General features: G+C 37.8%; 1 protein-coding gene across 7 annotated transcripts in view; it reads right to left on the reverse strand.

The window, feature by feature from the left end:
• Nucleotides 1–22414, reverse strand: part of Pdlim5 (PDZ and LIM domain 5) — a 157136-nt gene that overhangs the window by 96427 nt on the left and 38295 nt on the right. For all 7 annotated transcript variants that reach the window (XM_057793201.1, XM_057793200.1, XM_057793198.1 and 4 more), the window contains exon 3: nucleotides 12901–13052. In XM_057793201.1, coding sequence (XP_057649184.1) covers nucleotides 12901–13052 — 152 coding nt within the window. The remainder of the gene's footprint in view (nucleotides 1–12900; nucleotides 13053–22414) is intronic.

A 22414-nucleotide genomic window follows, 5' to 3' on the forward strand; every position in this document is an offset into this window, starting at 1 on the left:
TGGACCTCATTCAGCAGTCTATTCACTGGGACTATTGAGTGAATGAAGGAGGTAATCGTGCTGTCAGATTTTTTTTTTTTGTAGAGCTTTGTGAATTTATTTTGTAAACTTCTAATTAAAAATTTTCAAACAGCATCAACTCCTTGCTAGTACTGATGCAACTAAAATTTAGTAAGTCAAATTACTGGAAACTTTGTTTCCTTTGAGATATATTTAATATCAAACTATTTGTTGTATATTTTGAAGAACAAGCATCATTTGAAACTCCTGTACTTTTCAATTTCTATATTTAAAGAGACAGATGTTGAGTTCTCAGATGGGGGAGGGGGAGGGAAATGGGAGGTGGTGGCGGGGAGAAGGCAGAAATCTTTAATAAATAAATTAATTAATTAAAAAAAATAAAGAGACAGATGTTGGGTGGTGATAGAGCATACTTTTAATGCCAGCACTTGGGAGGCAGAGACAGGCAGGTCTCTGAGTTTGAGGTCAGCCTGGTCTGCAGAGGAGTTCCAGGACAACAGGGGTACACAGAGAAACCCTGCCTCAAGAAGCCATTAAAAAAAAAGACAGTGTAGTAATATAAGAAAAATAAGTTACATTAGGGAAAGAGGCAGGTTGAATACTGGTTTGTATACACATTAACTATTATAAAGTAGCATCTGTCATAAATGTTAATAATAAGATTAAATGGCTAATGTATACGATGATCTTAGCTCAATACCTTGGAAAGACAGCTTACTTCTTTAATATTCCTCACTTAGTGAATTCTTATGCTACACTAAAAACAACACAAAGACAGTTTCTAAATATGTTCTCCTTTGCAGTTCAGAAGAAAAACCAACATAAAAGTTCTTAGAAACACAAATATTGTTACAATTAACATAAGCATTCCCAAATGAATAAACAAAAATGAAAGAACTTCTCTATACTACTAAAATAAACAGTAAACATCACACAACAAGGGAATTTACATGCAAAAATAAAAAAACATCACAGCAAAATTCCACAACTAATTTTTGATGCCTTAGAACAATTCTTTGACAAATTACTGTAAACCAGGCTTTGTATTAGAAAATGAAATTTATGCCAACATTATAGAGTATTTGAAATCTGGAAAAGACTTATTAGTCTTTATTTTAGTACGCCAAAGAGATTTAAATTCTTAAGTGAGTCAGTAAGCTAACTTTATCTTTCAAATACAAAATTTTTAGATTTTAGAATCAATTTGACAACCAAAAATATTTTCAGATAGCAAAAACACATGGGACTAATAAATAATTTATTATTTCAAAGTCTGGTGTACATAACATAATTCCAGTAAAACAAAAGGATCTGGAAAGTCCCTTGCGTTCACTGTTACAAGATGAGTTTCCCAGGAAAACAGTGCAAAAGAGCCAAGATAAAGGGAAGTCGACTTTAATAGGATTTTAATTCACAATTATCAACTGAATGCCTAATATAACATGAAAACAGACCCTTACTGAATTACCCTCCCCCAAAAAACCCTAAAGTTCATATTGATTTCAGAGAAACATTGCTACTAGGGATCATGGAAGGAAACAGTAATTACAAAAAAGAACCAAAGTTGCCAGGCAATGAGTTATAAAGCTGATTTTTTTTTTTTGAAAATGGAGGCTCTGCCCTACTTGTGTCTAAAACAGCCACTCCCTCCTTTTTACTTTTCATCTCCTATAAGCCTGAGCTATTTCAGTCTTTCAAACTATAATAGCAACAGCAGCCACTGGTAAACAGTTGGGAAAGGCTTGAATTTCAACTCTTTCAAAGGCTCCTTAAGCTATGGGCAAAGATGTTTATTTGGAACTCAAAGGAGACTGCTGTAGTTAAACATAGAAGAATGGCCAGTCTGTCTCAGTACTAACTTCCTATGAAACACTTCTAAATGTATCAGGCAATAGCAGCAAAAGTTACTGTATTGTAAAGAGTAGCATTCTCTACAACTCAAGGCAGTAACTACATAGCGAGTGTCTTCTGTTTCAACCAGAATGGCAGGCAGAGAACCCTCCTTTCTATACGGTAAGAATGGCAGGCAGAGAACCTGCTCTTTTCACCTGAAATCTCTACTGCTCCTTCTACATGAGCACCTCCAGGAAGCCTTTCGTCTGAACAGGATCTTGAGCTCCTTGAGCATGGAGCACATTTTATGACTTATCCCAATGAAAACATTTCTATGTTTCTTAAAGGAAAGAATTACAAATCACTATCTATCCTTTAACTGCCAGGCATGAGGTAAAGCTGATGAAAAAGTACATTTTTAAATGAACGCTGACATTTTCCAACTAAATCTTAGTATTAATGGTAGTGTTGACAAACACTAGATCTTAAAACAAAATTATTTCTAAATACTTCATAAAAGCACAATCCAGAAGTTAGAAAGTTACTTGACTTCAATGTTACCTAGGAAAATAAAGAAAATGCAAATGAATTTTGTATTCCATAGAAAAGTACAAAAATAGGAAAGTGAAAGAACAAACGTCACTTTCTGCTCCTCTCTCCGTCTGGACCGCAGTGAAACAGAACTGTCGCTCTGCGGCTCCTCTAAGAACAAGAGGACTCAGCCGAGAAAACAAGGTGTGTCCTGGCTTCTCTTTGCATCACTATTTTTCCTACCAGATGGGACATAAACCATTGGTGAGGACGACAATCATGAACCAAAGCAGCAGTGAATAAGCAGCAAGCAAAGTGTTTGCAACCATACACTCTTTGGGAAGGTTTCGATTAAAAAGGCCATTTGTGTGAAAATTAAAGAACCCCATCTTCTAATATTCGAATCTTCCTTTCTCAGAAGTGCCTGCCAGCTAAGTTCTTTCATTTTCTGTTTTCCTGCAGTTACACCCATGTTTCCAAGAGACAAAACAAACACGACTTCCATGTAATTTTACAGTGGACACCATATTAACACGCCTCAATTTAAGACAGAGAAAAGGAGAAAGAAATACCTAATTTTTTTCTGTCGGCTCTTTCTATACATTGTTGCATTATAATAACTCTGTAAAGCAGGCACTATGTTGCACCATTTACAAATAAAAAAAACAAGTCTCTTTTTTTGTTTTGTTTTGTTTTCCAGACTGGGTCCCTCTGTAGCTTTGGAGCCTGTCCTGGATCTAGCTCTCATTCTTTAAATGTATTTACTAGGGTTTTCCCCTAGAGGTTTATAATAACATTGAAATTTTCTTCTTCTGAACAATAAATGACAACATGCTTAAAATAACTGCACACTTTCAAGATGTGAAGTTCATGTTACCAAGTTTGAATATGGTCAGATGGCTCAGTGGTTAAGAGCACTGCCTGCTCTTCCAAAGATCCTGAGTTCATTTCCCAGCAACCACATGGTGGCTCACAACCATCTGTAATGTGAGCTGGTGCCCTCTTGAGGAAGAGATCTGGTCAGTCATCCTCATCAACTTAGACCATGAAATCGAATATGGACAAGTCAACAGAACTGCCATATACTGGCTGCCCATCCATGTTTCAGCATTGCCAGGGCATAAATTTCAACTCATTCACTATTGATAATTCAACAATTGAACTACATTGAACTTTCATGTTTATTTCCAACAATCTTTATCACTACTGAATTAAAGAAAAGACAGATAAACAAGATGATATACATTTTTGTCTATGTCTCACTAATAATAACTTTTCTGGTTATATTAAGCAAATAGTCCTTTAAAAGATACTTTCTACTTCTAGAACACATCTCTACTCATAGCAACATATAAAAAGCCTACTTAAGCCAAGCAGTGGTGACTGGTGCCTTTAATCCCAGAACTCAGGAGGCAGAGCCAAGCGGATCTCTATGAGTTCGAGGACAGCCTGGTCTACAGAGTTAGTTCCAAGACAGCTAGGGCTGTTACAGAGAGAAACCCTGTCTTGAAAAATAAAATACTAAAAAATAAAAATTTAAACTTTAATACAAAAATAATAATTTAGCAAAACAGTCAAGCAGGGAGAAAAAAATAAATATATTCAAATTTAGAATGGGCAACCAAATACACAGAGTCACCACTCAGTACTCCATCTAATGGCTCACTGGCCTATTTGTCTGTAGAGTCCTTTTAAGCCAAAGGATGTAACTGGGTTCTAATCTCTACAGAATACTGAACAGTAAGAGAAATGAAAAGCACTCTTTTCAGAGAAATGCAAGTGTTTTCACGTGAAGGACTCAGGTGTTTCTACTGTGCTTCTGTGCCACCCTTTAAAGTATACACGAGGAATGCATCTAATCACCAAGCTCAAGTCTTTGCTATGACAGCCAAGCATGGTGTTACAGGTCTGTGATCCCAGCAGGCTAAGGCAGGAGGATCCTAGTGAGACCCTGTCTCTTAAAAAAAAAAAAAAAGGTAGGAAGGGCTGAGGTATAGCCTTTGAAACGGCTTTATTAGGCAAATCAGATAAACTCTCTAAACTATGAAAAGTGGGCATGCTAACACCGACCTTGTCTGGACTGACTTAAGCATAAAGTGGTGTGCATGAAAAGTCATTCGCAAAACAAACGGCCACACACGCTTACACAGCCTTTCACGTCGTGATGGTGCTAAGGGTGGGGATAGAATCACAAAGTCCCTTTGAAACATAGCCAACAAGCCAATGTCAAGTTGCAGAACAGGTACCAGGAAGACATGTGAAATGACAAGAGGAAAACAGGACCTGGCTTAACATTCTTAACCCAGACACTGCAGATACAGCACTGAAAACATTTGATTTTAAAAACAAACCAACTTTGTAACTTTCTAAAATCCTACCTCCATGCTCTTAGTGAAAAAATGTAGAGCTGAACCAGTACAGCTTACAGTAACAGGGTATTAAGCAATCTGGTAAAACAAAACAGAAAATGACTAATAGCTTCAGTCTGGTTCAAGGCTACTTTCTCTTTTTTTCTTGTAACTCAATGTGCCTGTTAAATTATTCCAATCTGTCATTCATTAATAGTAGTTACTGGACCTCCGACAATTTTTGAGGTATTTTTTTTTTTTTTAGGATACAGACCAAAGAGGCAGAAAAAGGGTACACCAATATTTTTCAAAATTCAACTCTTCTAGACCTTTCATTTCCAATCAGATCAAGTTATACACTAAATGAAATTTGAAGAAGAAAAACAAAAGGCAAAAAAAGAACCTCAGACATGCCACCACTAATGAAAAACAAGGAAGAACAAAAAAGTCATACATGAATTTTTCCATGATTCCAACAGGCCTAATTAAAAAATAACAAATAAGGATGAAAGTGTATGCTACCCTCTGAAGATGAAGTGCTATCTACATCTCTGTCTGACGTGCCTTTCACCTCCAAGTCACTTTGCTATGCTGGCACAGAGGAAGAAGGCTCCGGTGAAGAATGCCCAATTTCCTGATTCTCTCGGCCAAGATAAGCAAGCGTGGTTGGTGTGATCAGTGGAAAGCTCTAGGGAACTTACCCTTTACAGTTGAAAAACCAGAACAAAACCCAGACATTTTATTGCAAAAATGGGATTTTGAAATCATGTATGATCTCATTTTATAGTCAAGAAAATTAAGTACCAGTTTAGTGACGTTCCCCAAATCATACAGTAAGTTAGTAGCAAGTTTATTATTAATGCCCCATGTGGAGAATTATTGAAAAGTGAAGCAGTTTAAAGTCTTACTCATAGCATCTAACTTTATTTAGCCAATAGTTACTTAAGAGCACTTGAGTGTAATTTTCTTTACTTGTCAACTGAAACAATGCTATTTTAAAATTGATCTACTTTGACTTAGATAAAAACAATAAACAAAGTGAATTCGGTATTTTAAAATAATCACTTCTATTTGCCTGATTACTCCAATTGGAGAAGTAATTTTAAGTAGAATTTCATAATCCAGTGTAATATTCTTAAATTAGTTTAAGTCACAAGCACACAAAAAAATGAATAAATAATTCACCCAATTCTGGGAAAGAAAATTAAAGTCTCTCATAAGTTTATACATTCATATCTACAGTAGAACAAGAGTCAAGTGTGATTGTTTTAGGTTATTACAGAAACACAATGTTTACCTTATTATGTGTTCCAAAACTGGACAAGATATGGAATAACAACTATCGACCAATCTTATCAAATAAGAATTCTTTCGTATTCTAAATTTTAAATTTTATTTAATTTCTAAACTTTATTGTATAATAACTGAGTTTTAACTTTATGATGAAATTACTTTTTAAAAATACACTTCAAAAATTTGTCAGGAGCCGTGTCCCCCCAAAATTTACAGGAAGCACCGCCGTGAGGAGTTTTGCAGAGAGATCCACTTCCCAATTGTATTGAGAATAGTTTTATTGACAAAGCCTATCCCACACCCAAATTAACTGTTAATAGAGAGCTATCTGTTAACGGAACCTGTCTCACATTCCAAACTATCTAGAGAACTAGGTGGGTCAATTTGTGACTTCCTGACAGAGGAATCGTGACCTGACCGATCATAACCTCTTGGACTACGTGACCGGCATGGACCACGTGGCAAGATCCCGTGCCCCAGCCCCCCAAGCTCCTCATCCAGGGGCTAGATAAGCTGTAACCATGACTCTACTAAAGGGAGGCTTCGACAAATCTGCCTAGCCTCCTTCCCCTTATCAGCCTATGTCTTTCAGGTGGTGCCTCTCCGTGACCCTGGAATAACTGACCAGCCAGGCGGGTTACAAACCCTAGACAGAGTGACCCGTCAAAGCAGTCGACAAAAATTAGTGAATAAATAATATTTAAAGCCAAAAATTTTTTAAAAAATCAACACACAAAATTGCTGATAATGTTTTGAATTGTGATCTCTCTTACATACACACACGCAGTCATACATGTGTGTACACATGCTCTGTAGCATCTTGGCTAGAGGTCGGAATCTAGCATCAAGGGTCTTCGTCTAGTTTTTGTACACTGCTAAGCAGAAAAGGGCAGTAGTTCACTAGTAAGACGGGAGAGAAGTGTGATGTCCTTCCCTCCAGCAGCCTCTCTTTCCATTATCAAAGTCACTTATCTCTCATACTCTGCTCTAGCATTTAGAACTTTATAGAAACTTCTCATGGCTTTTACTCCCATAGAATTTAAAAAAATTAACTTATATTTGCAAACATATAATAACCTCCAAAGCCCTACAGGTTCTAGCTACCTCTGCCCACTTTTTACACTCTGACTTCGCCTTCCTCCTATGGCCTTCACTTACAGTGCTATGAAGAACTAATGTCTATCTTGTCCTTCTGCCTCAGTTAACAGGAGGCCCGAGGCCCAATAAGCTAGAAAAGCTCTCCTCACCACGGTTTTAAATAACAACCCCTTTGCCTGCACTTCTATGTCCCCAAATGCTTTTGTTTCCTTGCTGGTGCTTATTTCAATCAATGTATTATACACCCAGTTTTCTTGGCTTTAGTCTGTTTGCCCACTGACAGTACTATAACAGAAGAGATTTTTGGGGAGTCTGTTTTGTTCACTGTTCTGTTCTCAGCATCTACAATGATGCCTGGATTATAGTAAAGTTCAATAAATATATGTGGAATAAATAAATAATTCTAAGTTTGGTAAGTAGTGCTGAATACCAATTGATTCACTGTGTATTTAAAACACTAAATTATACAATATGTTATCATCAAATACAAATAGTACAAAAAGTATGGTCTTGCTTTCACAAAGTCTAAACAGAGAAGAACTAAAATGCATGGAATAATTAGCTTAACAACAGACAGCACTAGGTATGACTATTAACTATTTAGGTTTATCTGTAAATGACTCGTGAAATTAGCATGGATATTGCAGATTGTACCTAGTATGCTATTAAATGCATAAATGAGTAACATATACTGTTTCCTTCAAGTTCGGGGGGGGGGGGGAAGAACAGGTTGCAGCAGTAGGAAGAGATCACAGACAAGGTGCTAGTGAGTTTTTATTCAACTTGACATGCAAACTGGAAAGAGAAATCCTCAATTAAGGAAATGCCTCTGTGATGGTTTGAAAGAAAATGGTCCCCATAGGCTCCTAGAGAGTGAGTGGCATTCATTGGAGTTGGGCCTCTGTGGGAGGCAGTATTTCAAGGCGTGGGCTTTGAGGTTTCAAATGCTCAAGCCAGGCCCAGTGTCACTCTCTCTTCCTGCTGCCTGCCAATTTAGATGTAGAACTCTTGGTTTAGCTTCTTTTCCAGTAACAAGCCTGCCTGTGTCTTCCCATCATGCCAATAATGTACTGAATCTCTGAACTACAAATCACCCCAATTAAATGCTTTCCTTTATAAGAGTTGTCCTGGTAATGGTGTCTCTTCACAGCAATAAAATCCTATGAAAGGCAGCCTCCATCAGACAACTGATAGTGCCACCCTGGCAGGTGGTCCTGTTTGTAGAAAAAGGAAGGCTGAGCATGATATGAGGAGAAAGCCAGCAAGCAGCAGTTCTTCATGGTCTCTGCTTCAGTTCCTGCTTCCAGATTCTGGCCTTGAATCTCTGTCCTGACTTCCCCCTGTGATGGCTGTAATCTGTGGGCCAAATAAACCCTTCTGTCCTGGAGTTGTTTTTGATCATTGTTTTGTCACAGCAACCGAAAAGCAAACTAGCACAGCAGGAGATGAAGCTCCAAGCAGGTTTTGTAGACATAATAGCACAGGCATTGGCAGCAAACAGACAAAAAGAATTTGATGAGGCAGCAAAGAGACATGTGAGAAACCTCTGTCAAACAGAATGTAGGGCACTCAGTAATAGGCAACCCTAATAAAACGAGAGCATAACTTTCTAAGCAGAGGCCTCAGGTGTGGGCAAAAACCTCACAATAGGCTGCTGCCAGGCCTGTATCCCAGCACACCAAAGCCCTAGGGCTCCCTTCACTGCTCCTAAATGTTCACCGCAGTAACTTTCTGTGGAACAAAATTAAACTACCTTTTAACCCTCCCTTCCTCTCCTAGCTCCTCCAAGATTGCTACCCACCAAAAACTAACACAGGCAAAACAGGAAAGCAAAGTCCAGCTCCCCAATTCAAGGCAAAAAAAAAAAAAAAAAAGTAAGCTGCATTTTGTTCCCCAGCTTCCTGCTAGATCCAAGAATGCTGTGGGACAATGGTCACTTATCCTGTCACTTGTATTATTTTCAATAAAATGCTGATTGGCCAGTAACCAGGCAGGAAGTATAGGCAGGGCGACCAGGAAGGAAGCTGAGGCAGGGCAATGAGAACAGGAGAACTCTGGGAAGAAGGAAACTCAGTCTCCAGTTGTGACCCAGCCGCAGAGAAAGCATGATGTGACTGCCTCACCAAAAAAGGTACCAAGCCACATGGCCAACATAGACAAAAATTATGGGCTAATATAAGTCATAAGACTTAGTTAATAAGAAGAGACTGAGAGACTGGGCCAATCAGTTTATAATTAATGTAAACCTCTGTGTGATTCTTTGGGACTGAATGACTGCAGGATCAGGCAAGACAGAAACCTCAGACAACACAAGAAGGTAGGTATCCCTATGAAATCACACCTTTTTCCAAGTGAGCTCCTCCTGCCTCCAAATCCTGCTCCACTCGCGGTCTTGTAAGTAACATTTAAAAGAAGACTCTTATTGGAAGAAGTCCTGTCCTCACACTCTGATGCTAGGAAAATAGGACTAAGGTGAATCTGCACAGAATATTCCATATTCACAAAGAAAACTATTAAAAAAGGAGTCCCATAGCAAAATACCATTGTAATTTGTATTCAGTATGCAAGAGGAATTAAGAACAGTCTGACTGGTAAAAAAAAAAAGTAGCTAATGACAGTACTTGAGTTCAGAATATTTGCTGGGATACAAGAAAAAGAACTGAAAAAGAGATGGGCAGTAGTAGAAGAGACTCAATGACAATTTTTCAGTGTTGTATTTTCTCTTTAAAAAGCAAAAGCACTTTTTCAGTAGAACTGTCAATGTTATGTCATACACTTTGAAAAATATCCATACTAGGGCTGGAGAGATAGTTTTGTCAACAGAGTGATTGACACACAAGCCAAAGGACCTAGCTGACCCTCAGAACTCATGAAAAAAGCCAGGAGCGATGGCCTATACTTACAATCCCAGCACTGGGGAGGTAAAAGCAGGCAGGTTAGTCCCTAGAACTCCCTAACAGTTCAGGTAGGTCTAACAGATGAGTACCAAGACAACGAAAACTGAGGAATGAGACTCGAGGCGAATCTGACTTACTTACTTACACACACATACACACAGAGACAGAGACACGTGCACATACATACACACATGCACAAATTAATGTCATAAAGGGCTCATATTATACAATATATATTTAGGAACATGAAGAAAATTACAATTAATTAAAACAGAAATCTAAAATTCTTATATTCTGGGTCCCTGAATCTCAATGTTGGAAAAAGAAAGATAAGATTCAATATAACAGAACACTCAAATGTTTATAAATTTGAGTTGGTTTTATGTTAGTCAGATTTTGTGCTTCAGTAGCTTTATTAGAGTTAGCAGCAGACGGCTGGAGTTGGAAATGCATCCAAACAGGGTAACATCTGGTTTTCATCTATTCTTATGAGACTCGGTGTTTTCAAAAGAAAATAAAGTACTGAATCCTGGTTTATAAAAATAAGGAATCTAGTGTCTGGATTATAAAATAAAGAGGACAATGTGAAAACAGGAAGGCTGGTATTAAAAAATGATCCAAGCCCACAAAAGAGCTTATGCAGCTATATGAACTCAGTTTTAGGGTGTAAGAAGTAGCTATCATCATATGTATGTGTTTTATACTCTTGATATCTCAGACAAACTTAACTGCTGTTTCCCTTCAAAATCAAACTTGGCAAAAATGCCTTGAAGAAAAATGTGTATCTTGGTTTAATCAGTAATAAGGTTTATGTTGCATCCTTCTATAGACAAGCAGTATGAAAACATTAGCATTAGACTGATTTTATTATTCACAGATTATCTTTCCATGGATTAAAACATATAGGTTTCGATCCTAATACATGAACTGGCTTTGTGGGAGCCTAGCCTGTTTGGATGCTCACCTTCCTGGACCTAGATAGAAGTGGGAGGACCTTGGACTTCCCGCAGGGCAGGGAATTTGGACTGCTCTTCAGTATCGAGAGGGAGGGGGAAGGGAGTGGGGGGAGGGGGAGAGGAGTAGGGAGAGGGGGAGGGGAGTGGGGGGAGGGTGCAATGTGTGGGAGGAGGGGGAGGGAAATGGGAAACGGGGAGGAGGCGGAAATTTTAATTAAAAAAGAATAAAATAAATAAAAAAAAAACATGCATACGTAGAAACAGAAAAACAAAAAAGAAGGTGAACCCAAAGAAAAACATATAGTCATCCTCCTGGATATTAACCTTCATCAGGCGATGAAAGGAGACAGGGACAGTGACCCACACTGGAGCAACGGACTGAAATCCCAAGGTCCAAATCAGGAGCAGAAGGAGAGAGAGCACGAGCAAGGAACTCAGGACCACGAGGGGTGCACCCACATACTGAGACAATGGGGTTGATCTATGGGGAACTCACCAAGGCCAGCTGGACTGTGTCTGAAAAAGGATGGGATAAAACCGGACTCGCTTAACATAACGGACAATGAGGACTGCTGAGAAGTCAAGAACAATGGCACTGGGTTTTGATCCTACAGCACATACTGGCTTTGTGGGAGCCTAGGCAGCTTGGATGCTCACCTTACTAGACCTGGAAGGAGGTGGGAGGTCCTTGGACTTCCCACAGGGCAGGGAACCCTGACTGCTCTCTGAGCTGATGAGGGAGGGGGACTTGATTGGGGGAGGGGGGAAATGGGAGGCGGTGGCGGGGAGGAGGCAGAAATCTTTAATAAATAAATAAATAAATAAATAAACTAACAAAATAAATATAGCTATCAAAAATTTATGTATGTATAACTGCTGATTCAGTGGTAACACTGAAAATTTCTTTTGCAACTTATAAAAACGCAAAGGTTCAATTGGTTAGACAATCATAACACAAAAAACTAGATCTATAAATCTAAGTAACTGTAAGTACTAAAAATTTTCCCTGATGCCAGGTAGGGAAGGAGGATCCTGCCTCCCAGAGATGATGGGACAGACTGAGGTGAAGTTGTTTCTGGGGTAGGTATGCTATCACCCACTTAGCGGGGGCTGGAGGTAAATAATCAAAATATATCGTATGCATGCATGAATTCTCAAAGAATAAAAATACTATTATTTCTTAATGGAAGTCATTAAAACTGGGACTTTATGACCTGGTAATGATCAGGCTCCATTCTTATACATAAAGTTCAGAGCTGATTCTCCTCCATGCTAAGCCAGAGATGCTGCAGTGCCTCTCACAGTAAATACGTGACAATAACAGGGAGCTCAACTGCATACACCTCTGATCCTCGTATCCACGTCTGATTCAGCGTGGCCAACACTGCTTCTAACAGCACTGTGATATCATGACTGCAAAGCAGGCCCATTGTTGGGGTTCTCAAAACACGGGCTTATCATCATCAGTAAGAGGTACAATTTATTGTTGTGGACAGAAGAATTTAACAACAACAAACAAAAAGTCATAAAATTTAAAAGTTCAGTCTTAATAATAAAGGTGAAAAGACACTAGAGAAAGTCAAACCATACCATAAAGGCCCTACCCTAATATATTGCTCAGAATAAGAAATATTTATCCTACAGTAAGAATTCTTAACCTGAGCCCTACTGAAAGTTTTTAAGAATTCTTGAATTCTCAAAACCATGCAAGCAATGTTCATGAAGATGTGGATGATATGAAAAATACCTCAAAGTTTTCATCAATTCACATGCTGCAGGAATATCCAATTGAAGAGCCACTATACTTTTTATTTATTTACCTCAAACAGCAGTATAGAAACTTCTTCTTGCATAGCATGAATCAAACATACAGAAATAGTTTCTCTGCGTTGAGTTCACTCTCAGCAACAAAATTCATCTTACCTTTGCAGAGTCATATTCAAGGAGCCTGTACAACCTTTAATCTTGTTCTGGGCTTCAAGATGAGTCATTCCATGTGCACTAATCCCATCAATACTGAGGACCACATCGCCTATTCTCACATGCGCCTGTGATGCCTTGCCACCATCTTTCAGCTGCAATAAATAAACAAACCCTATTAGAAACATCACTGTTTAAAACACAAGAACACTAATGTAGATAAAATTACTTTGTTAATACAAAAAAAACTGTATTAATATATTAGAGCAACATAAAATTATCTTGCTTGATAAAAGAAGTTAAATTGAAATGATTGTCATGCTTTATCTTAAATTATTAAAAAGGAACAATATTCTAAAAAATGGTCTCTTATAATTTCGTTATTTATTTACTATGCAATAGTAGTGTGTGATGGTTAAGAAACAGAAAGAGAAGCAAAGTATCCATGAAAATTTCGTGTTTTAGCAAAAGAAAAGGAATAAAATCTAAAACAAAGTATTAATTTTAAACATAAGTTTTGAAAACTCTTTAAACTATTGCGTTTCTGTTTGCACACACACATGAAAGGAGGATCTTGGCATCCTCCCTCTCCTGAGTCCAGCTTACATCCGCATTTGCGGATTAACTTCTGTTAGATCACAGGGCCAAGTATCTTTTCTACTGGGTGTGCTTCCTGCTCTAGGCGTCTAACAGAAAGGAGAGGAAATGCATTGATTTGAGACTGCCAGACTTTTTTGTGTATCACAATGCTTAACCCCCAGTGTTTCTTTGGATACTCAATAAAAACGTCTGAATGTTTACATCATTTAGTTTGATCTCCTACAAGCTGCAAATATGTGTTTCACTGCCTCTAGAAAGTAAATATAAAACTACAATATGTAGAAAAACAATGCAGTTTTCATAATAGATAGAAATATGAAACAAATACCAACAAAAGGAACCATTATAACCATGACAAGCTCAGCATTCATTAGTCTAAGCAGATTATTATGATTATTACATTATATAGGTGGCTAAAGATAGATGGACTATGAAAAAAATCAAAAAGTAACCAGTAAGATGTTATAGCGATCCTATTTGAGACAATAAAAATCTCTAATAGACAGTGACGGCAACTACATAACACTATGAATACAATTAATACAGCCTAATTGTACACGTAAAAATACTTAAGTAGCTAGCTCTTAAGTTAAAAACATTTTCCCATCATCATAGTATATTTTTATTGACTTTTATTGAGCTTTACATTTTTCTCTGTTGCCCTCCCTGCCTCTACCCTCCCCTTCAACCCTCTCCCAAAGTCCGTATGCTGCCAATTTACTCAGGAGATCTTGTCTTTTTCTACTACCCATGTAGGTTAGATCTATGAATGTCTCTCTTAAGGTCCTCATTGTTGTCTAGGCTTAAAAAGAAATTTTAGTAAAAAAAAAATACTAATTAAAACAAAGAAAACAAAACAAACTCTTAGTTTACCAAATTAGAGCTGAGTGCTGTACTATATAATTTGAGACAAAGGAATAAATACAGTACATTACGTTCATTTAGGTTTTCAATATTATCAGTTCTCAAATTCTTTCCTTAAGGCAGACATATCCCATTACACAAAAGTAATCATTTAGATCTAAAATTCAAGAAAACAGTGCTGAGCAATAAACTGACAAATATGATATTTCATCCTAACCCAGCATTTCTCTAAGCATGCATTCTACTAACATAATAATACGTAAGCTAATGTAATGTATTTCCTTTTATTAATTTAAATATAAAAGAAAACATTTACCCAAGATTAGAAAATACATTAATATTCATCTCAACCGCACAAAACTAGATTATAGAAACTGTGAGGCACATTTACACAGGAAACAGTTGCTGAGACCAACCATGCCATTACTTTGTATGTGATACTTTTTAAATAATTTGCTTATTTTTATTTTATATACATTGGTGTTTTGCCCCGAAGTAAGTATGCGGGAACCAGGTCCCTGGAACTGAAGTTACAGACAGATTTGAGCTGTCATGTGGGTGCTGAGGATTGAACCTATATCTTCTCAAAGAGCAGCCAGTGTTCTTAACTGCTGAGCTATTTCCCCAGCCCCTTTGTATCTGATTTGGGAAAGTCAATTCACACATTTAAAGGATTGTTACAGGATTACATGAGATAACAACTCGGTAAAGGCGAGTTGTTACTATTCCCTAGACCTCAGATTGCTGCCACGAGAACTGTGGAAGTTACATAAATGATGATCATAAGGTCTTCACATCCTACAGCTCTTAAAGTTCATCTATATGCAAACTACCATTACAAAGTTACAGGTCTCATCACAAAATAAAAATAGCCCGGCCGGGCGGTGGTGGCACACGCCTTTAATCCCAGCACTTGGGAGGCAGAGGCAGGTGGATCTCTGTGAGTTCGAGACCAGCCTGGTCTACAAGAGCTAGCTCCAGGACCGGCTCCAAAACCACAGAGAAACCCTGTCTCGAAAAACCAAAATAAATAAATAAATAAATAAATAAATAAATAAATAAATAAATATAGCCCAAAATACAAAGGGACAGCTAATCCCTATTAAAATAAGCAAATACATTAAAATTCATAATCCAGATAATGAAGGCAACCATAAATTAAACAGCTCATCCTATACTTCATGTTAGTCAAGGGAAACAAGCATACAAGTAAAATAAACAACCAGTAATAGATATTCAGCTCAATTACCTCAGTATCCTCACACGCAGAAATCTTAAAACACAAGCAGGGAAGCCTATGGCACTTGTTTTAAATATGCTAAACAGAAACAATTTAAATACTTTCTTTCTAGAACTTATATAAAGGAAAGACATGATGCAGAAAGAATATAATGTCAAAACAGAATGAATAAAATTTTTATACTCCCTGGCTCCATATGCCTACTATATGGTGAGATTCTAGTGTAGTCTCAAAATGTTCACAACTGACTTCCCAGCATTCTCTCAGGCCTGTCTTTATCTTGCCCTTACTTTCAGGTTATAAACATAAAAATCTCATAGGGCTTCATGAATTCTATCTCTTTCTTGAGTACCACACACAGGAAAATAACTAAATGCTGTCAGTCCTATTCTTTTCCTTTTCTGACCACACCCTGATCATCTTTCATCTCAATCTTACCTATTATCTAGTTGCACATTTCAAAAATGGTGGTTGCTGAGGTTTAAATATGGTATGAATGTGCCCCCAAAGATCTATATGCTGAGATTTAATCTTCATTATGAAGTACTTAAGAAACTTAACCTGACTATGATGTTTGAAGTTGAGCCCTTTGTGATTAGGATTCAATATGGTCATTAGGATAGGGCTCCCATTATAAAATCCTGGTGGCTATAAAATGAACAGAAATGGAGTCTGCCCAGCCACTCCTGCCTTCCCAAGTGACATCCTCTCTGCACACCATGGGGGTTTATTAGAAAGAATGCCATCACCACATGTGGTCCTTTAACCCTGGACTTCCAGAATGGCAATCCTAAATAAAACTGCTCTCTACATAGCTCACACATTGTTACAGCACTATTGGCAAAAGGAAAATGAACTGGCAAGTTCTGGAGGGAAACTAAGAGCACAGGCAATAATAGCCTGAAATGTTTGGGGGCTCGGGGGATGTCAAAGGCTAACAACTATTTCTGGGACTGGGTCTGTATTTGTTTAGGGCTACTGTTGTCCCATCCTAATCCTTATAATTCATTTTAATTCTTTATCTACGTGTGGATACATCTTAGGAAGCATCTACAGTAGGAGGTTTTCATATGACTTCTCTGAAGTCTTTAGTGTCACTTATCCCTCCCAGTTTCCATCTTCTAGCCTGTCCTCCCCTCCCCAACCCCAATTTATCCCTCCCTGGCCATAATTTCCTGTTAAGACCTTACACCAGTGCCTTCTCCTTCCCTTAAAAGAACCCATCATGACCCCTAGTGATTTCCTGACCTCTGGGAGTATTCCAAATGAAAAGCACATACCTAACACTCATAAATGAAAGAAAACATACAATGTTTATCTTTCTAGGCCTGGATTATGTCTGTCAGGATTTTCTCCAGGTCCACCTTTTTACCCACTAATTTTACTTTTCTTACTAGCTGAGAAGTAACTGTAAATGTGCCATATTTTCATTTTCTATTCATCAGTTAGTGAACAGCTAGGGTCACTCATTATTTATATAGTTCATCTTTTACAACGTGTAAAAAAGTCTGAAGAGCTACATTTATTTGAAGTAGTAACTATTTCCTGTCACCAGTGTACCCTGTGCGTGTTGTACAGCAGTCGCCCGTCCTCTGCAAAGACACAATGTGTAGGAATACACAGCCACCAGAGGTTTCCGAGTCAAGCTCAGTATAAATCAAACTAACGACAGGGGAATGCTTCTCCCTTTACTCTTTCTATCCATCTGTCGGCACTGTTAGCCAATTTTCCATAGAATTAATTGTAGCTACATGTTTCTTTAAAGATTCTTCACTATCTGGTCTCACTGAGGTTGCTAGCTAATCTGAATTCAATTCTGCTTGCCAGCACTGAAAAGGAGACAATACAGGACTGTGTGCTAGGAAATCAGTATCTTTACTTAGAGGGTTAGGGTCGATCATCACTACTCTATAGGAATAGGTGAATTTTAACCCATTATCTGTAATTATGCATTACATTTTCCTCTTAAAAAGAAATGCAGACTTCACTAAGTAGAGAACAGAGATGGCCTGAGGTATGTGGAAAACAGAATGAGAGCCTTGGGCTTCCCTCAGCTCATCTTATTTCACTGGAATTACCCAACAGTAACCCTTCCTCCAGCACTGTAGGAGGTAGCTCATGTGTCTTTTACTGTTCTAAGAAAGGAGGGAGTCATAAAGCAAATAGTACTATTTACTGAACATCAACTGTGAGAAACTTCAGGACACCCCTCAATATTCTTTATTATCGTCAGGTACTCTTGGTCTGTTCTGCAGCTGAGAAAAAGAGCTTCCAACAGGTTGAAGGACTTGGTACATTCATACATTACTGAGCACAGGCTTTGAAGAGAGACAATAAAGGGTCCATATTCACACTCTCTTTGCTGGTTGTGTCACCTGGCCTAACCTCTCTAAGCTCCAGCTATCTTTGAAAATGATGAGCAAAATTCTGCATGCCTCATGGAGCCACTTACAACCATAATGCTAATACATGTCATATCACACAAGAAATTTTCTCTATTTTTCTTATAAGTTCATAATGATTAAATCTTATTATTCATATTGGTCAAATCTGCTTCTGTCTTTTCCTTCCCTTCCTAAAAGAAAGGCCAACTATTCCTTTCCTTCACTCATAAGTCTGTTCTGAAATATTCTTTACACTGTGTGAGGATTTGTCACTGTGATTGGTTTAATTAAAAGCGAAACAACCAATAGCTAGGCAGGAGACATAGGCGGGGTTTCTGGACAGAGAGAGCTCTGGGAAGAAGGAAGACAGAATCTCTAGCCAAAAGTTAGGGAAACAGAACGGACAGTACAGAATAAAGGACACGAACAGAGATTTAAAATACAGGTTAATTTAAGCTATGAGAGCTAGTTGGACAAGCCTAAGCTAAGGCCAGGCAGTCATAATTAATAATAAGTCTCTGTGACATTTTTGTGAGCTGGTGTCCTAATGGAAAACCTGTCTACAAATGTCTTTCCTGATCTACTGGAGCATCTTCCTGTCCTGCTTTCTACAACCCCAATCAGAGCTCCAAACTCCATCACCACAGTATGGTGATAACTTATCACTGGCTTCATGTAAGAATTAAGTGCATCATTGTACCAAGAGGCTAACAGATTCTAAGTGGATGCCAGGGAAGAAACCTTGAGTAGAAGGTGAGAGAAGGATTAAAAGTAAAGCAAAGCATAAAACACAGAGGAGAACATAAAACAAGAGGGTACTTATCACAGAAGGGGAAGAGGGAGCCAGGACAACAAGGGAAAGGCACCTAGGGACAGGAAACATACCTAACCTTGTCTCTCAATATGTATCCACAGACACATATACAAACTATGTAAGTTAAACAGAAATCCTTCACATCTTGATAGATGCTAAAAAAATAACACACACGGCTATAATTAGTATGATTTAGAGCCAGTGTTTCCACAGCTATATTTATATCATTGAAGTTAAGTAGCTTTTTAATTTATTTAAGAATTTTACGTGATAAAACATTTTACATAAGAACCTAAGTAAACTTAAAAACTACAAGTACCTAAACTTTAGTTTTCTTACAAATACATGGTTCCAGTAGTGTTTGGGCCACAAACTGTTTAAGAGAAAAGAGCAGCACTGCATCTTTATACAATTAAAATGAAAGAAAACACCTGCGACAGGCAAACTACCAAGACAAGATGGATCTCTCACAGATGTGGGTTAAAAGACTATCTTACCCCTAAAAAGTTCCTCATGACTTCTGAAGGGTGACACTGCCCTGTCACCCCTACCCAGCTAGAGCTGCCAACACTGGAGGACACCTTCCTCACAGAAACAAAGCTTCCACTTAAAAAAACCCTACCAATCCACTCTGAGCACAGACCATCCAAGCAGTCTACCTCCTAAGAGTCCCCTTGACAATGATCTACTCAGCTGCTTAACTGTGCAAGGCCTGGCTACAGTAGAGACTCGGTCTTAGAATTCTCTAATGAAATTTACGTTTCCAAATTGGAAGACATGCTCAACAAATAAGTAAAAACCTTTTCTTCCTTTAACTGGAAACTGGGTAGCAGTTTAAAAAGTCAGAAAACACCAGCACAAATATGATATACAGAAAATATGTAAGCCCAAGTTCACTGTATAAATCAGCTTTAAGATAGACATAACAACACTTCGACTTCAGAATTCCACTAAACGCAGCAGTTATTGTTAGTCTGAAGCAAACTTATTTTGGAAAGTGTCCTGTAATGAAGACAGCATGTAAGGAGACATATACCTACATAATGAGAATTACCAAGCCCAAGCTTTCTGCCTTCTGCATATTTTCAACCAACTCGGAATGCTTGGAAACACATGACCCTAGCACCACCAGTATGGCAGGAATGCCAACAACTCAGTAAACGTAAAACAGGAACAATAAATATGGTAGTTCCAGAAAGGAACGCTAGTTTCCCATGTCAAAACCCGTGAGAACCAAGCCACGGGAAAATAAAAGCTAGTGTTTTTCTAATGCAATTATGAAAACCATATTTGAGGGGTGGGGGGGTTGGTAAAAAAGCTCTATCTATCTGATGAATAGGATTTTCTTGAGGCAAAGAATTGGAAAATTTGGGATTTTTAATCTAATTAATAAGTAAGGTTTAATTTTGTTTTAAAAGATATTTTCCAATATGTACTATATCTCTTACAGAATTTAAAAATTGAATCCAAAAACATGGGTCTAGGGTGGAAACTTTGTAAGAACCTGTCTCCAGTGCATTTCCCAGGTCGATACTATAATGTAGTTTGTTCCAGCATCAACTCTCAAAAACATGCAAGAATGTAAAAAGCCATTATTTATACCCGAGAACTTGTTTTCTTGCCAATGATGAGTGAACGCCACCCTATTATCAACGTCACAAATAAAATGCCAGGTGTTTTATTAGCAGTTAGAGGCTAAAAAGCCAAAAAGAAGCAAAGTAAAAAGTAAATGAATAAAAAAAAAATCATTAAGTATTACTTTAAAAAGAATTCACTGAGGCTTTTCTCAAATCCCAACCTGCTTACTGTCACTCTAATCCTTATTACTCTATCTTACACTACTACAGTAGATTACTTCATGTCCGTCTTACGTTATTGTATAATGTCAGTACATGAAGTAGTCTTCAAACACTGCTAAAGGATTTTTTAAAATGACTGTCACTGGTTTGGAAGCTGTGATGGGGTGGCTATGGTTTACATACTGGAAGCACTGCTGGCACACTGTCCTCAGAGGGCTTCCTGTGAACCCTCAGAATCCACAAGGACAAGTTTAGAGCAAGGCTGGGCACATCCCCCTGCTTCCCATCTTGTCACATGACTTCCTACTACATACTTACTCACCACATGATGCCATTTACCACACGGCTACCCAGACAAGAAGGCCTTCACTAAGATGTAGCCTAATCCTGAACTTTCATTCTCCAAAACTAATCCAAGTCTGCTGATATTGGCTTAGTTAAAGGACTATATTTCTCATTTCCCCTCATTTGTTGAAATAGTTTCTTAATCTATTCTACCAACCCCCCAAAAATATAAGCATACAACGGTTCACTTTATTTTATATTCTACAAATTTAGGCTCAAAGATTTAATATGTTTCAAGACTATGAGCTAAATCAAATTCTGACCTTTATAAAATACCCCAAACCAAAAATCTTGTTACACCAACAGAAAGTAGACAACCAGATGTCTAGCTGATTGTATCCCTTTAAAGCTTGAGCTTGCTTTGTATTTGATGCCTTTTTCTTTTAAATAAAATGATTTGGCTCTTTATAGGTTGGAGCAGGAGAAAGGCAAAGCTACCAAGCAATCCCTGACATCCTCACTGAATCAAAAGAGACTCTGACTCATGCAAGCACTTTAACTATGGGTTCTGTCTTTTGGTTTGTGAGTCAAAGCGTAAGCAACTTTACCCAAAAGTTAGGGGAAAATACCTTATATGGAAGCAGTAAAGAGAATACCTCAAAGTATGTGTCAGTATGAATTACAAACCAAACAGAGGTGAGCCAGCGCTTACGTCTCTAGCCTTATGCAGTTCCTGAACCACCTAATTCAAACACAAGACCTATACTATTACCGGCTCACTAGATACCACTTCTTATTCTATCCCACCATGTCCAAATAAAACACAAACATCTTCTTAAGCTGTGCTTTACTTCTGAAATGCTGCATTAACAGTTGCATTTTATAGCCAATTTGTGTGTCTATGCCTAAAGATTTCATGCATTTTGCAATTAGTATGTAAACATCAGTCTACCAGAAATGTAAAGGTTTGGTTGTTTATAAGAAGAATGCATCCACTAACATCTCATAACTTGTCACAAATAGAAAAACCAGTGTTCCTATCTGGAATACTTAGAGAAAAGGCTTTTTAAAAAAATCAAAAACAAAGTCACAATTAACATAACTTAAAAGGTTAAACAGAATTAATGAATTCCAGTTTGCACTGGAACAGATTAAAAAGGATAACCATATATTGCAGACTTCCTCCTTCATCCACCAAGTTCTGTTCACAGGCCATCTGAAAACGCATGCAAGCATATACATATTTTCCAACTAGTGAAACCTTCCCCAAATTCTCAAAGCATGTACGACTCCAAAACTGAAGAACTTATGATTTAATGAAATCTTAGAACAGAGTTTTTCAAAGTGTGGCTCCTAACCACTAGTACCAGCATACTGGTACAGCTAGGAGAAAATTCCCCAAAACCCATAAGCAAACCATCTTCAGATGTCTCAAGATAAAACTCCATTAATGTCAGGAAAATTTAGGAATGCTAAAAGAAGAATGAATATTTATTTTTTTAATGGTGAAAAGATTTTCTCATAAAATAAG

The sequence above is a fragment of the Chionomys nivalis genome, chromosome 18 (genome assembly GCF_950005125.1).
Source record: "Chionomys nivalis chromosome 18, mChiNiv1.1, whole genome shotgun sequence".
NCBI lineage: Eukaryota > Metazoa > Chordata > Mammalia > Rodentia > Cricetidae > Chionomys > Chionomys nivalis.